The sequence below is a fragment of the Cololabis saira genome, chromosome 8 (genome assembly GCF_033807715.1).
Source record: "Cololabis saira isolate AMF1-May2022 chromosome 8, fColSai1.1, whole genome shotgun sequence".
Taxonomy (NCBI): Eukaryota; Metazoa; Chordata; class Actinopteri; order Beloniformes; family Belonidae; genus Cololabis; species Cololabis saira.
The window spans coordinates 17127898-17144107 of NC_084594.1; the positions used below are offsets into that span (position 1 = coordinate 17127898).

Sequence of the window (16210 nt, forward strand, 5' to 3'; positions counted from 1 at the left end):
TGCATCACCTGTGGGAAGTCATATGCACTAACCATCTGCACAGTATGTAAATACATGGTCAAACATTTGGTTTCGCAATTTGATGACTCACCCATGTGTGTTTTAAAACTATCCAAGTGCCATCTATGAACTGTTAAAAGCTTCTCGAGGAAATTCTAATTACACTTAATTTAGCAGTTCAAAATGCTGTGTGCTTTCAGGAATGAGTCTCTATGTTTTTAATATGTGACTGTCAAAACATGTTATGATAGATAGCACTCCTTATTTTTCCTTGCTCATCTCTAAAGTTTGAACAAGGGGTGGAGGGTAATGATAGATGGCATTTATCAAATTCTTAATAACCGGGATATAACTGTTTACACAGCGATGCCACAGATCAAAGGTCATTTCCTGTTTACCCACAGAGATGCTTCAATTACTGTCTCTGAAAAGATCCTGAAGGTTGCTGTCAGAAACTTAAATGGCACTTGCATGGTAATATTTACAGAGTTGCGACCCCTAAAGGTAAAACGGAAAGAGGAAATTAACTATTACTATTATAAACACTGAACTGTTGTTATGACCATATGAACAAAAAAGTAAACCCACAACAACAGCAAGAGTGCTGAACAAATAAGAGCAGTGTCACTCATTTCCATGGGATGCAAAACATGTATTTCTGTCATTTTGGAAACGTGTCACTCAGCTGCTGCTGTCAGGCTGTCACTTGCGCTGCTGATAATACCCTCTAGCGAGGCTACAATCAGCAGCAAAACTGTGTTTACTGTAACAGCCCTTTGTAGATCCTGGTACAGGGTGCACCGTGTAGACACGTGCATGTGTATGATGTGAGTGCCATTCGGTCATCTGATAGCCAGGCGCTCTCACAACAAGACCGAAACTGGATTCTGCAAGCAGAGCCAACGCTTGAATAATTCACAAATGGACCGTGAAGGGAACTTCTTCTCCTCACCATTGTTAACAGCAGGAAAGCAGAAACAAAAGACGCGTGCGTGTGGAGACACTTTGACCTCTTTATGTTTGCGCTGTCCATGATGGGTGCCTGGCATGTGATGTAATAAGAGCAGAAGCCACAAAAGATACTTTTTAAAGGCCAGTTTCTCGCATTTTCCTGTTATAAGCAAGCAGATTATTAAACTATGCAGAAAGAACAAACATTTAAAATCATTTAAATGCTGTGTTGTTACTAAGAAAGTAACGTTAAGGAAACAAAAGACGTGACACAGAACAGCAGCCGTCAGTTGACAAGGGTGGTGGATCGCTGCTACAAGTAGGCCGGCGAGGACATGAACCGCGGAAGGATGATTAGACAAGAAATCCCTCTTTTAGGTGACAGAAAATGTAATAAAGCCACATGTTTAAATGGGTCATATTTATTGCCCTTTGGGTCCAACTGTCTGACTTTTGAAGTACATGAAGTGTTCATACATACACTTAACTGAAGGGAATACAAAAACCCACATCTGAACATTCAGAGCTTGAACGCACTTCTTTTTTTGAGAATCAAGTCATGTTAAGACACATTCCAATATATTTCTTTTTTAAAAATGAGTGTTTTTCACTCTTCAAAGTGAAGTTTATAAAAGCAAGGGAAGAATACAAAGCACTGTACTGCCTGGTGCACAAAAATTACAAGGTGACAGGTGAATTACTGTGTAGTCAAGTTCTGTGCGGACGGATTTGTGCCCTTCACTGAAAAAATAAAAAATAAATAAAATAAAAGCTCAAATGTGCCTGTTTGTAATGTTTGCAGTGCTCATCACCAAAATGCAGGAGTCTGGATTGTACTTTGGAAAGGTGAGATGATATCCCAAATGGATATATTTATCCTTTCTATCCAAGCAAGCTTAAAAATCTCACCTCTCGCCTCTCACCCGGTTTAAACCTTAATCCCCTCATGCATGTTACGTCCTCAGAATTGCTTCAATTGCAATTCTTGTCAAGTCTAAATAAATAAATAAATGACGCAGGATTACTTATCTCATAAGCTGCCCTTCGCCAAAAAGCATAAACTGCCAAAATGTTGACAACAATATGAGCTTTTGCCTTGAACGACAGAAACATGTTAAAGTCATTTCTGGAACTCGTCCCAGTTGAGTGTAAATGAAGATAACTCATGTAACTCTGTCTTTGAAACTTCTCCGATATACAGGGAGTTTTCAAACAAGTGTATAAAGAACTGTTGTAAAAAAGTGTTTGCAATATATGCTATTATGTGCACCCAGTATCAAATGAGGCGGGACTGATGAACATATCAAATACTGCACAACACTCGCAAGTAAAGTCAAGGCTTGTGAGTTTTATGATCTCTCCATTTTAATACAGGTGAAATGAAACAAATGCAACAAACCCTGTTTACACAAGCTGCCTCAGGTGAGCTCCCCACTGGAATGGCGGCTAAAATGATCCTAGTAGTACCGTAAATGTCTGGGGAAGATTCAGCATTGTACATAATGTAGGTCACAAGTAAATAGCTGGATTACAGGCTAGTGACAGAGAGTTGCAGTGCTGACAGTTGTAACACACCAAAAGGAGAAAGAATCTTCAAACGTCACATGCACCACAACCCCGAAACAGCAGACATATGTTAGAGTTTCTCTTTTTTTTTTTCTTTTTTACACTGTCCTTGGGGACCTGCCATACAGATATAAAAATCCTAAGCGAGAAACAGAAAGGCTGTTGAATGTTCCTGTCCTCTCAGCCAATAATCATTTTTAAAAACAGAACTGAATGAAGTACAAACGAAGGTGGAGAAGCATAAACTCCAACGATTTCAGCGACCATCCCTCACCACAACCCATATATCTTCTTTAATTAATTTTTCAGTATTTACACTGATGTACACAAAATACACTCAAAAATGAGATAGCTCCAGGGTTCCCACTGCGTTTAAATCTTCTTGTACATTCCAAGACATCAGAAGAAGAAGAAAAAAAAAAAAGTATATTAAAATATAGAAAAAAGAAGGTTCCCTTGGAGCATCTGTATGTTTGTTCTCTCCTGGTTTATCAGCTTGTCGCTAATCTGGTGCATCCCAGGACATGTGACAGATGGGAGCGGTTGATAGGGTGGCGCAGTCGAAGCCAGTTCCATTTTTCACATTTCACTCAACACCAATAACATCGTGGCTTATCAAAATAAAATCCAAATGCTTTTTTTTCTTTTCGGTTTCAAATCAACAATTTTTATTTCTCAACAAGCCGAAGTGGGACAAGAAACAAACAAACAAAAAAAAGGTAATAGGGTGGGGCTATATACTGGGAACTATCATCTTCATCACATAGTTCTTTTGACATTATTTTGATAATTATTTTGTTAAAAAAAAAAAAAAAGAAAAAAAGGAGGGAAAAAAGACAGTGAAGTGCCAATGTGTGATGGCACTGTTTCCTGATTGACTGACATATGGAGGATCTTGTTGATGACTGGAGAAGGCTTGCGGGAGTCTGGACAGTGTGTGTGTGTGTGTGTGTGTGTGTGTGTGTGTGTGTGTGTGTGTGTGTGTGTGTGTGTGTGTGTGTGTGTGTGTGTGTGTGTGTGTGTGTGTGTGTGTGTGTGTGTGTGTGTGTGTGTGTGTGTGTGTGTGTGCAAATGTGGATGCCGTGTGTACCGCCATCTGTGTGTGTGAGATTGTCTCGGATGAGAGGTTTCACGTAAGTTCCACTGTCACTGTGAGAAAAAGTGCAATCCATGTCAGTCCGAGCACGGCCGAACAGGAGGCTGCGTCTGCGGGAATCAAAGGAAAAGTCAATTAGACAAAAGGCCCTCCGATCCCGTTTCATCTCTCACCTCAGTCAGATGCATTCATTTGCTTTCATTTGTTCTTTGAAAGGCTGCTTCTACACTTTTATCAGCAAAATTATGTCAAGATACCTGCGTAGATGAGGTTTTAATAACAAAAGTGAGAGATGCACCTCGACAGATTCGCTGTGAATCTTCTTTATAGTAATATTTGCTAATACACGCCTTTCATTTCTCCATTCGCTTACCCTCCCTTTCTCTCTCTCTCTCTCCCCGGAATATCTGCCACTGCAAAACATAAGGTTGATCTGGACAATGTATGATATGACTAAGAGATCATACAATTCTGGCAGCCAGTAGCTACCTTTGATATTAAGTTTAGTTTTATTTAGCACATAACATAAAAAAAAGAACATTACACAAGTAAGTTCAGTTAAAAGAAACTGCGCAGGGAGGAGCGAGCAAGCCAGTAGGCTTATGAGGAGCCCCCACCTAATAACATTTAACAAAATCCTTATGAGGATATAAAATCATAAAAATAAAAATAAATCATAAAAATTGCATGTAGAACATGAATGAAAATAAAATAATAAAAAAAAAAATAATTAAAAAAAAAAAAGATAAAAAAAAATTACTGTACACATGATCATGAAAATATGAGTATTAAGCTGAACAAATGGCAACACAGAATATGAAGTGCAAAAGAACATTAAGAGCTTTCTTGACTACATTTTTGAATTAAATGCTCTCTTGAGCGACTTTTGAACATGGATAGGGACCTACAATGTTTTGCAATATGGTACCAACTATTCCAGATTTTGACACCTCTAAATCTAAACAAAAAGAGAAAGAAAGAAGAAAGAAAGAAGAAAACCCTGCTTCTGCTACTTCTGATAGTTCTCATGTCACAAAGTTATTTCCTCGTAAAAGGACCCATTTTCTCCTTGACGGTGTCCTTTCCGAGTGCCTTTGGCACCTATGAGGCTCATTATTATGAGACTGCGGTCTGTCACGTATATTTACATTCCTATCCTGCGTCAGATTTATAAAATATCTTATATATCCATTTCCTGCATCATCTCCAAGCCTGTTCAGGGTTACGGGGGTGTGCAGCGTGTCCCAGCTTGAGTGAGAGGTGGAGTACACTCCAGCCCATCACAGCAATACAAATAAAGACACACGGTAAAGTTGTCCCACAGCCTCACTTTCCAATTAAAAATCCCCATCCTAATCCTCAAAATGTGGCGTCTTAAGTAAAGCCTTCTTCTTCTATTTATTTATGTATAAATTAAGGCAGAACATGTCAGTCTGAGGCCAAAAGAGGCAGATTAGATCTGCGGGCTCCAGCTTTATGTTCTGTAGGTTTGAAAGTGGAGCTGCTGTGGGAGGGAAGTTGTTAGTGACTGAAGGTGTTCCTTTGGTGACATAAACAGCTTATCCAGATTGTGTCTAGACTGTGGTCAAAGCACAGTAACAACCACAATCACCGCCCTGGGAAGGCTAGAGGTAGTAATATTATCCTAGAGGATGCTAGAGCTGATAAATAAATGCAATTCAGCCGGTCCGAATGATCACCCTGCTGCCAGACATTAAACAAGTTGACAAGATGTTGAAAAAGGAAAAAAAAAGAAAAAAGGTTCGGGGATGGATCTTTAATGAATGTTTTATTGTCGGCAGCGTCGCAGAATCAGGCCATATACGTCCGAGCGCGCTCTTTTCATTCAAGTCATAAAGCATGAGACAAACCGAACCGAACAGGATCTTCTCGGTAAGTACTTCATCTCATTTTGGTAATGGGCTCATTCAAGCATAGGATCATCATCTGAGGTCCCCTTCCAGTCTAGAGCCATACATGCAAGTCGCCCGGCCATCTGTTTGCCTCAAATTGCTGGCTCAAACCGCAGCGCCTTTCTGCCAAATTGATTTTTCCTATGCAACCGGAACTGATTTACATGGCAAGATAAGGGTGTTTTTATTTTATTTTATTGATAAAGGAGACCTTTATGTGCTGGATGTAAAGTCCTAACATCGTTCAATGGCTAAATAATTCAACATTCCAATTAAAGCTAACAAAAGATAATTTGGGCAATATTTGTCACAATACATCTGATAAATTGAAGTTTCTACTATACTTTCAGCTGTACCCATTAAACTTTGTTTTTATTTGTGCTCATTTGTGTCTTTATTTTCCTTTTGCACTTTTTCTTCATATTTATGTCTACCTCTTCTCTTTAAATGTACGTAGATGTGCACATTTCCAACTCATTCTGCAAATGAGGATCATTCAAAGTGTTTCACGGAGTCGGCTTCTCGCCTTTTGTGAATTCATCAAGTTGTTATTTTGTATTTAAAAAAAAAGAAAAAGAAAAAAAAAACGGCTTTCCAAACTGTTCTCCTTTAGTGATTCACACAAACGGCACAGAAGCGTCTCAGCACAGCATCTCTGCGTGAATTCAGAAAGCAAGCGCAGGTGCAATGCAACACAGCTCTCAGCACCTTCTCCTGTTTTGGATTACCTGCTTACTCTTTCAACATAGTGCTCGTCTCCCCTTTGTCTCACCTCTGTTATTACCTCGCAAGGTGGAACAGAGGTGCAACGAAGGTGCCCTGACGTTCTGACTCCGGCTTATTCCCAGACAAGACAAGGCAGAATGCTCAAAAAATGCTGTGTGAAAAAAGGACAGATGCACTATATTCACTTAAATATTGATTTGGAATAAAGTAAATTCGTAATTCATTAGTGACATTAGAGACTGCTTGAATTTTCAAATATTTTTAGGAATTTGTGACATTTTTAGGGAATAATTAAAGCTTCAATAACTGCAGAACATCATGTTACCCGGGGTTTGCAGACCTGGGCATGTCTAGGCTTACCTCAAAAACTGAGAGAAGACAAGCATTAGAGTTGAAGATGAGTTTACATATCAACATGGCTACTTGTTTGAAGGAAAAAAACACGTTTTTTTTTTTTTCCTATTTGTAGCTGCACTACGGAGGTATGAGCAGCATCAAGAGCAAAGTCAGCGGGAAGACGAGGGATTGGGATGGATACTGTATGCGTTTTACACAAAATCTCAGCTAAAGTCCACAGATTGACATTTCGGATGCATTTACGTATTTTGTGATTATTTGTTTAAAACTAGAAACATTCAGGGACCCAGATGACTAATATATGTATGCGGTCAGATTCGGCTTCAGCGCAGTCTTCCAGGTCTTCATGCCGCCAACTCTTTCATCCTCAACTCTTCTCCTCTTCAAAATCTGAGGCGAGACTGGAAATGCCCAGGTCTACCGCTCCCTCATGAGATGTTTTGCAGTTTTCAGGTGCCTGTATTGCCTTTTTACATAGTTTTTTTACATTGTGTATTTTAAAAATATCTGTTTGGACTTGATCATTTTCAGTAATACATTGCCTGGTTCATGGTCTTTTCTGGAAAATGAAGATTTAAATCTGTGTATTGGATGGAGTATTGAAAATATTGATTATTCGAGACAGCCATCGGCCTTGCCTGACGGGTACCGTATTAAAAAAAACATTTTTGTCTTCAGTTTCACCCATCTAATAAATTCCGTTCATTGCCACTCTGTGCAGCCTGAAAACCTGTGTCAGAGGCCGCAATACTGACAGATGAATGATCGTTACCTTGAATGGGAAGTGCAGGTTTTGTCTAAAATGCCCTTGAATGTCAGGCAGCGGTGGTTGTTCCCATGCACCAGACACAAATTCAGCCATTGATCTCAGGCACTGGTGTGGTTACTTCATGAAAGCATGCGGCGCACTTATTTGACTTGCACACAAGGTCTGCCTGTGCATCCAATCTGACCTAATTCAGTCCTTGCTGTGACACACCTGCTCCTGTGTTTACCACAGCATTTGCATCCTCATATTTGCATCTGTAGATAAGACACAATTTGCAGAGATGGAAAAAGGGGGGTGAAGGAAATGGTAAAAAAAAAAAAAGGACAGCTGAAAAGAAATGAATGTAGGAGGAAAAAGAGACAAATGAGATGATGTTTCTAAAGTAAGAGATAGTGGCAAGGTAAACCCACGCCAGAATACGAGAACGTTCGGCTCGGACGTAGCTCGGTTTAGAGACCGGCTTCCCTTCTGCATGGACAAATGTCACCACTAACTAAACTACTTCTAACCATTTAATGGGTATGTAATTAAGGTGCATCAGTCAATCCAGCACCAGCTCGTCACTGTGTCTGCTAACCGCACTCTGACGTGGATTTTTGATGACATAGTTTAAGACTTTAAGAACAGTTTTACTAGACTCGAATATACTATTTTACCACTTTAGTTATTGATGATTTTTACCTTACAGACTTTTTGGTTTTGCTGACTGTGCCTCACTGACTCGATTTAAGCAGCATCATTTCCTGATTAGGTTTAGGATAGGATAGTATACTGATTTAGTTTGACCCACTAAAATGTGAAGCTTTGCTTCTGCACCATAGTTAATTTGCACTTCGCTCTATCTGGCTGAATTTGTTCATTTAAGCATTTTCCCTTTGGAAAAAGACACAAAAAAAAAATCCTGCCACTAAGTGCCAAAATGTGTCTCTTCAAACCATGTGAGACCATCTTCACCACTTAGATGTGTCTGCTGCAGGAACAACAACAACAATAAAAATAAACTGCAAGAACATCCATGTTGAGGGGTTTACTAGGTGTTTTACGACAAAGCAAACAGCCATGACCTGTTGTCATCCTGGCGATTCTTTACATCAGCTGCACTGATCACAAATAGTTTAGTTCAGAAATGAATCCCTCTGTGTTTTGACTAGGATGTTTTCATGGAACAGCTGAAGGTGCATAGCAAACATGCAAAAAAACATTACAAAAGACGTTTGAAGGACCACTTGACTGCTGTTTTGTAACTGTTTTCCCAATGTATTGTTGTTTATGTATCCATGTTTTTTTTGTGTGTGTGTGTTTCACTCATAGTGACATGTACAGTCTTATTTGCTCAGGAGTCAATATAATATAAGTTGTAAAAACAATATCCCATGCACACTCACACACATTTATTTTTTGTCTTTATTCTTTATTATTTATATATTGCTTTATTAGTTTGCCATCACTTTTGTGTAGTTTTACTTTCTGTTTTTTTGTATGTTAATCTTGACATGAAATTTTAATATCTTCGGTGGAGGCTTCAAATAAGCCCATTGGGTTTTTTGCCTCTTCCTGCACCTATAGTGTTTATCATTGATATGTCCTGTATATTTTTTAAAAACTGTGCAAATCAATAAACTAAAAACTAAACTAAACCTGTACAAGAGGATACTGTGTTAATTGACAGGAACTGTGTGATTTAGTTTAAATCCAGCCGCAAAGTAGAAAAGTCTCAAATCGATGTCCCAGATCATGTGATCTCAGTCCTGTCGTCATGTTCTGGTGGACTGTGACACAGTTTGGCAGCTTTTTGGGGATTTAGACCCTGTCTTTTTTGGGGGTGCACCCAAGTGCAATCACTGTGTTCACGCAGGATGAAATGACCCAAACCAAGTGGGAAAACCAGCTCAGGCTCGTTCCCGGGTGCAGTCACAGTGGCCGACTTGTGCTGGGCTGTGGGGACCGACGGGCTTGATTGACGGCACCTTAAAGCTTTAAAGGGTTTCCCGGAAATGTTCAAGCTAAAATCTTTTACTACAAAAACAATAAATCTTGGATAACTGACCAAACCGTATCACCTTTAGTTTTCGTAATATTGTCTATTGTCTGTTTCATACATTTTCAACGTCTCATCCCTGACTTTCGTCTTCAAAGGAGTGCTGACAAAATGATGGTATGTGATGCTGTAGGGCGTTTATCCGTCTTGTAGCACTCCATGACACTGGAAATATAATGATTACCCCCCCCCCCATAAAAGCTTAGTAATGGTGCTAAAAATAGGCCTTTGCTGTTTCCATTCATCAGTAGCAGCCTGGTAGTTCCCTGTAAACACGACTCGTATTCCAAGTACTGACCCTAGGGCTGGGCGATATGGACCAAAAGTCATATCTCGATATTTTCTAGCTAAATGGCGATACTTGATATATATCTCGATATTTTTTCTGTGCCTTAATTGGGGTTTCCCCCAAAGCATTATAGCATAGCATCTCTGTTAGCTTCATTTTTTTCTGAGGCAAACCCTTAAAAAAACAGTCAGTTTTAATACAAAGCCTCGTGCCAAATGTCACACAGGTACCTTTATTAACAGAGGTCTGCACAATATCAAAATGTATAAAACAAATGAAATAAAAATAAACTGCTTGAATAAAATAAAACAAATATCCCTTTCCTGCATAACAATTAAATTAAAATACACTGTGCAATTAATACAATGTAGACAGTAACAGGCAGACTTTTCCACTGAGGTTGACAGTTGTGCAAATAACAAAACATTTGTGCAAATCTCAAATAAAACATTCAAGTCAATTTGTCACAAAATAAGCTTTATCAAAATCATAAAAAAAAAAAATGTAAAAAAAAAAGAAATGTAAAAAAAAAATATATATATATTTTTTTAAAATCGATATAAACAATATTTTCTCGTACCATATCGTGTTTGAAAATATATCGATATATATTAAAATCTCGATATATCGCCCAGCCCTAACTGACCCCATGGACAACCCTGCAAGGAACCACAACAGGGAGGACATTCAACATATTCTTAAAAGGCATTCAGATGTGAGTGGGTGTTGGGTTTTTGTTACTAATCACTGTAAACTATCAAAGAATCTCCCTTCACTTTTTCAACCACTCAGAAGAGCGGCTGCTGCCTGTATGGGGTCCCACTCTCAGCTCAGTGAGTTGTGATCTGTTTTATGCTTTAGAGGCCCCGAGCTCTTGTCATTTACCCTAATCTGAATGTTTCTCACACTACAGAACAATCTACACTCCTCATATGGCCTGACTGACGGAAAAAAAAGATATAAACATTAAATCGGAGATTTTGAGCTAAGCTGAATAGAGAGAGAGAGAAAAATGATGCAGAGTGGTAAACAGAATGAGAAGAGAGAAATAAGGTAGTGAACAAAAGGCAGAAAAGGATGAAGGATGAGAGAGTGGTGCTGGGAGACTGACAGCATGTGCAAAAGTCAGAGAGGAAGAAAACATGGACTGGAGAGGCGGGAAAGTGAGGTATAGAAAGGTTGTCGCCACATCTTCGCAGCTTCTCCTCGCAATCCCCTCATCTTTACATATGATAATCTCAGAAGCCGCAAAAGAGCCATCACTGCACACATTAACCAGCAATAATCTCACGCTCAACCAGGAGCGACAGACACGATTACTGACTGGGAGAGGCTTGCCGCTTCCTGCGACTGAACATCGTCTAAGATTAATCCTGAGTGAGTCGGTCCCGTGCAGTTTATCTGGGGCAAAGCGTTCATATCAGAGTAAAAAAACAAACTAAACAAAAACAAAACTTCAGCCTGTCAATACTGGGTATACTGAAATCAAAGAGTCGCGGAGAATGTGCGTCTTTGATCAGGGCGACACTGCAGTGTCACAGTTTGTTCTCATACTTTATTCCATACGCACAAATGCACACATCACACATCACACACATCTGAAACCTGACAACTCATCATCTGAAATACTTACTGTTCTGACTTTGTGTGTTTTTCATCATGCTTGGATTTTCTATTGAAAAGAAGAGAAGAGAAAAAAAAACCATCAAAAAACACAAAACTGCAGTTTCCATAGAGACAGAGTTGTGAATCAGTGACTGAAGGATGGAATTAACAGGATAAAGAGCACAAGAAAGAAAAGAGACAGGGAGAAAATGTATTCTCTGACAGAAGTTGTGGCTGTCTAATGAAGTTCCTGAAGCGAACGCTAAATGGCACGTCCCCGGTGAGGAAAAAAACGAGGCTTGTTAATGGACCTGGGAACACAGAGCAGTGCAACAGAACAACCAGGACCACTTTTAGGAGCAATGAGAGCTGGGAACTACAAATGAGGCCAGGCAGTCAATGAGAGCAGCTCGGAGACCCCACCTTTAATAAGATGCACCAGAGTCTAATCTTCACAAAACACTCCTACGGTGCATTTTCAGTTGAAGTAATTGCAAAAGAGGGGGTGGGACGATGTGCAGGATTAAAAAAAATCAAAAAAAATCTTAAATTCCACATTGTGGGCTAATTTTGGAAGTTAAACCTTGTGCACGAGCAGGTGGAAGCCACATATGCAGCACAGCTTGGTGTGTCTCTGGTGTCACCACACCCGCATGAACAGCATCTCCACAGATATGCCCAGAAAAAAAAAATTGTGTTCACTCTTTATATGTCTGTGGAGATTCATTTATCCAGGTAGAAAGTTCTTCTAAAAAGGATTTTATTTTAAAAACACTGGACTTAAAACATGCTTAAAAACACAAGACGTCTCATAGCCCGGAGACTTAATCTTCCGCAATTGGAAATCTGATAAAGCCCCAAAATTCACAGAATGGGTCAAAGATGTGATATCTTTTATGCCTTTAGAAAAGCTCAGATGCAACAGATTCAAATCTCGCCAAAAGTTTATAAAGGCCTGGTCCCCTTTCTTAGACTTCGTCCATATGCTGTCTTCCGATGATGTAGGGATGTAGTATTATTTTTGCCATGTTTACAGTGTCACTCGGATGTGTGGAAACCCCCAATTGTACTACTGACAAATGTTTGGCCTAATGTGTAACCCTATTATTACTAATGTTATTTTATTTGTGTACTTTTTTTTTTTTTTTTTTTTTTTTAAATTTTATTTATTTATTTTTTGATTTAATTTAATTTTTATTTTATTTCTTGTTTACATATGTTTTATTGCTATTATCTTCTTTGTATGTGGGGACTGGGGAGGGTGGGATATATGTGGGGTTGTTTGTCTTAAAAAATATTGAAAAACCTTATAAATAAAGTTATATAAAAAAAAAAAACGGTGTTCGGTGTTCATCCAAACACCTTCATCAGTTGTTTGGTCCACAGGAAGTAGCTCTGGCAGTTATAGACACAAAGGAGTCACATGACTAAAGTCACATGACTGCCCAATGAGTGAGCCAGAGACTCTTTATATGCACTCTTGTCTTTGCCTGCCCCTGCAACCGTGATGAAGTATACTGTACATATTGTGCATCTCTGCATGTTATTGCAATTTGGGCCCTTGCCTCCATGTTTGTCATTGCCTGACGCTGCCCTTGTGCTGACTCACCTTATCCAATCTGGAGAAATATAACCGCGGAGCAGGGCTAAAGATGTGAATCATCAAGATGTAAATTCTGCTTGCTGGTGGAGAGTCGCTAAACCAACTCATCACTGTCACCCATTATTTCTGCTGGTGTACACTGAGCACTTGGTGAACTGAGCCAAGGCCCTCCCGAACACCCTTAAAATCCCTGGAGAAAGAGAAGTGTCTCATCTCAAACGCCATGGGAGAGGGTGCCAAGGTCACTTAATCACCATTTACTTCCCCTGAACGTGAGGGGAAGCAATCTACAAGGAGCAAGCAGACAGATGGGCCATACTAGGCACACAGCCGATGACACCTGAGGATGCATCAGGGTGTTAAATAGACATTAGTGCTCTTCCTAGCAAAAATATATGCCAAGGTAACACCTCCTTAAAGTGGCTCTTTCCCCTTAAAGTGGGCTTTTATTAGCCCTACCCCGTCATTTGTGCACGAGAGACATAGTTCACACCCTGTGACAGGAAGGTTTCTGGCAAAAAAGATGAATACATATTCCCTCAGATTGCTTAAGTACAAAAAGCATGTCAACCTGACTGATAAAAAGGCAATCCTGGGTGTAAACACGTTCGTGTTTATACCACACATCTTTACAAAATAAAATATACTCCACTCGTGATGTGACATCTCATTTGCAAAAATGCCCCAAAAAGTCTCCGAATGAGTATGACGATGGTTTTATCTGAACTCTCCAACAGCTCTGTCATGTGAGTGTTTTGGAACATCTTTATTCAAAAGTGATCGGGCTGGCACTGATAGAGCTGCAAGCCCTCGCCCGGTATTTTGCATCTGGTATGCAAGACGGGCTGTTTTTGTAACACCGCTGAGGTACATTGGAGAAAAATATTGATATGAAAGAAGTGCACTCTTCGCTTAAAGGCTGCAGTGATGATGGATTTTCAAACACACTTTGCACCCACGGTCTCAAATAAACTCTCTTCTCTTTTCTATTCACGCTAGCTTCGGTAGGCATGAAATAATTGACTGCTTAATACAGAAAAATCCACCCTCGGAACACTGCAAGGTTCAACCTTTTTATTCCTGAGGTCATTTGAATCAAACTCTACTTGAGTTGAATTTCTTTGCACTGAGGAAAAGATTTTAACATGAAACTAATGTGTCAGAGGAGCGACAACTAGCTTTTAGCAGGACACATTTGGCTCAAAACCTCTTCAAGTAGAAGCTCAGCACTTCTTCTGAGAGTTAAGAGTGAGCAGACAACCAGGACACACAGGTTTAATGGTGCCTGTAAGCAGTCCAGGTCTCATATCAGCACCGGTACATCTAATGCATCCAAATTACAATTAACATATTAACTTAGCTCGTCCACTGAACAAAGCAATTTTGTAACACTGTTAACAAAGGTTTTTTGATTTAATCATGGGCCTTTGATGCCATGGTTGTTTTTTGGCATTGAAGAGAGAATGACATTAGACATGCTATTAATGGCACAGTCACTAAAGCCCTTAGAGAGAAAGTTACTCTCACGCAGTGTAGCCTTAAAATATGTTGAGCCAATTAGGGATGCAGTCTCTTTTAAATCACACACCTAGCTGCATCAAGGATTTATACCCAAGAAGATATTTCTAACAGTGGTCATATTAGGTTTAGCCATGTTTTTGGATTTTTGACTTATCTACAGCGCTATTGTGATGAATTATCATCCTAGACATGTCTGAAGGGTCAAAAAAAGATATGCATTTACAAAACACTTGGTTTTATGTCACTGAAAACGGTTGTTTTAGGTCTATATATTCTTGAGGCAGTGTACATCCATCTTTCAAAAACATGGGAGTTTACAACTGCACAGAGGCGACTTTTACATCCTGGTAGATCTGGTAGTTAGCATGTTGCCTCTGTTTTCAAAGTGTGACCACATAAATGTGTTTTGAGTTGAGATGGAATGATGAATGCACTGCGTTTCTACAGCCCTGCACTGTACCAAATGTCTTGGTTTGGTGATGACAGCCCACAGAGGGCGGTTTTATGAACAAGGCCCAGTGCACTTCTGCTCAAGCTAGAAGTTGCCGCTGTTCCAACGGTAGAGGCTCGTGAGTCTGAGCCACAAGTTGGAGGTAGACTGTGCTGTGCTGACACTGAAGTGTGCATTCTGGTGCAAATATCTTGGGCAGATTCACCATTTTTGCAGAGTCTCACACCTTTATGCTCTGCCTCATGCTAGCAGGAACATAAAAGCAATCACTGCACAGCATCACATGTGACAACAAAGGGGGGAAAAAAATCAGTTTTAGTGATAATGACACGAAGAAAGCCTCAATTTTTGCCACTTATGGAATCAAAAGTGGTTTGATGACAGCATCATTAGGTTTTCTACATCTTGGCTTAGTCAAGATTAACATTGTTTATGTGTACTGGTCCAAAGTTTTTTCCTATGTGTTCATTATGTTTTCATTGTGTTGATTTATGGTTTGTTTCGTCCGTCCAGTACGACGGAGTATTAGGGCCAAACTAAGACAAAAAAAAATGGGAAATTCCGAGAATAAAGTCATAATATGAGAATAAAGTCGTAACATTATGAGAATAAAGTCATAATGTTGCGAGAATAAAGTCGTAACATTACGAGAATAAAGTCGTAACATTACGAAAATAAACTCGTAATATTACGAGAATAAAGTCGTAATTTATGAGAATAAAATCGTAATATTATGAGAATAAAGTTGTAATATTATGAGAATATAATTTATGAGAACTCTAACAGGAAGAGCTTCTCATAAATTACGACTTTATTTTCGTAATATTACAACTTTATTCTCAAAATATTACGACTTTATTCTCGTAATATTATAACTTTATTCTCATATTATTATGACTTTATTCTTTATTTTTTATTTTTTGTCTTAGTTTGGCCCTAATACTCCGTCGTAGTCCAGGGACACCCACAAACATATTTGTTTACAACATATTTGTTGTCATATGTATGTAAATGTAACACTGAGTAATTGACAGCAATCTGTGATGTTAAAATAGCAGGTAATGAGCGTGATCCGTACTGCGCTGATAGATCCAGCTGCTTCACTGCTGCCCACTTTCATATCCTTAATCTGAATCTGGCTTCAACATGCACGGAAGGTTTTGAGCCGTTCAGGTCGTTTACGGAGCGTTGTAAACATGTTGGTATGTCGACAACATGTTTGACCACCAACAGGAGTGGTGCACTTTCATGAGCCATTAGGTCTGCCCATCGGCAGGTGTCCAAGAATTCAGCTGATCAAAAACCGGCTTGAACTAAATCTGCTT

General features: G+C 39.4%; 1 protein-coding gene across 2 annotated transcripts in view; it reads right to left on the reverse strand.

The window, feature by feature from the left end:
- Positions 1–1383: 1383 nt before the first annotated feature.
- The window catches only part of igsf21a (immunoglobin superfamily, member 21a), a 206076-nt gene continuing 191249 nt past the window's right edge, over positions 1384–16210 (reverse strand). For both annotated transcript variants that reach the window (XM_061726948.1, XM_061726947.1), the window contains exons 9-10: positions 11339–11377; positions 1384–3723 (exon numbers count right to left, since the gene is read on the reverse strand). In XM_061726948.1, coding sequence (XP_061582932.1) covers positions 3647–3723; positions 11339–11377 — 116 coding nt within the window. In that variant the 3' untranslated portion in view covers positions 1384–3646. The remainder of the gene's footprint in view (positions 3724–11338; positions 11378–16210) is intronic.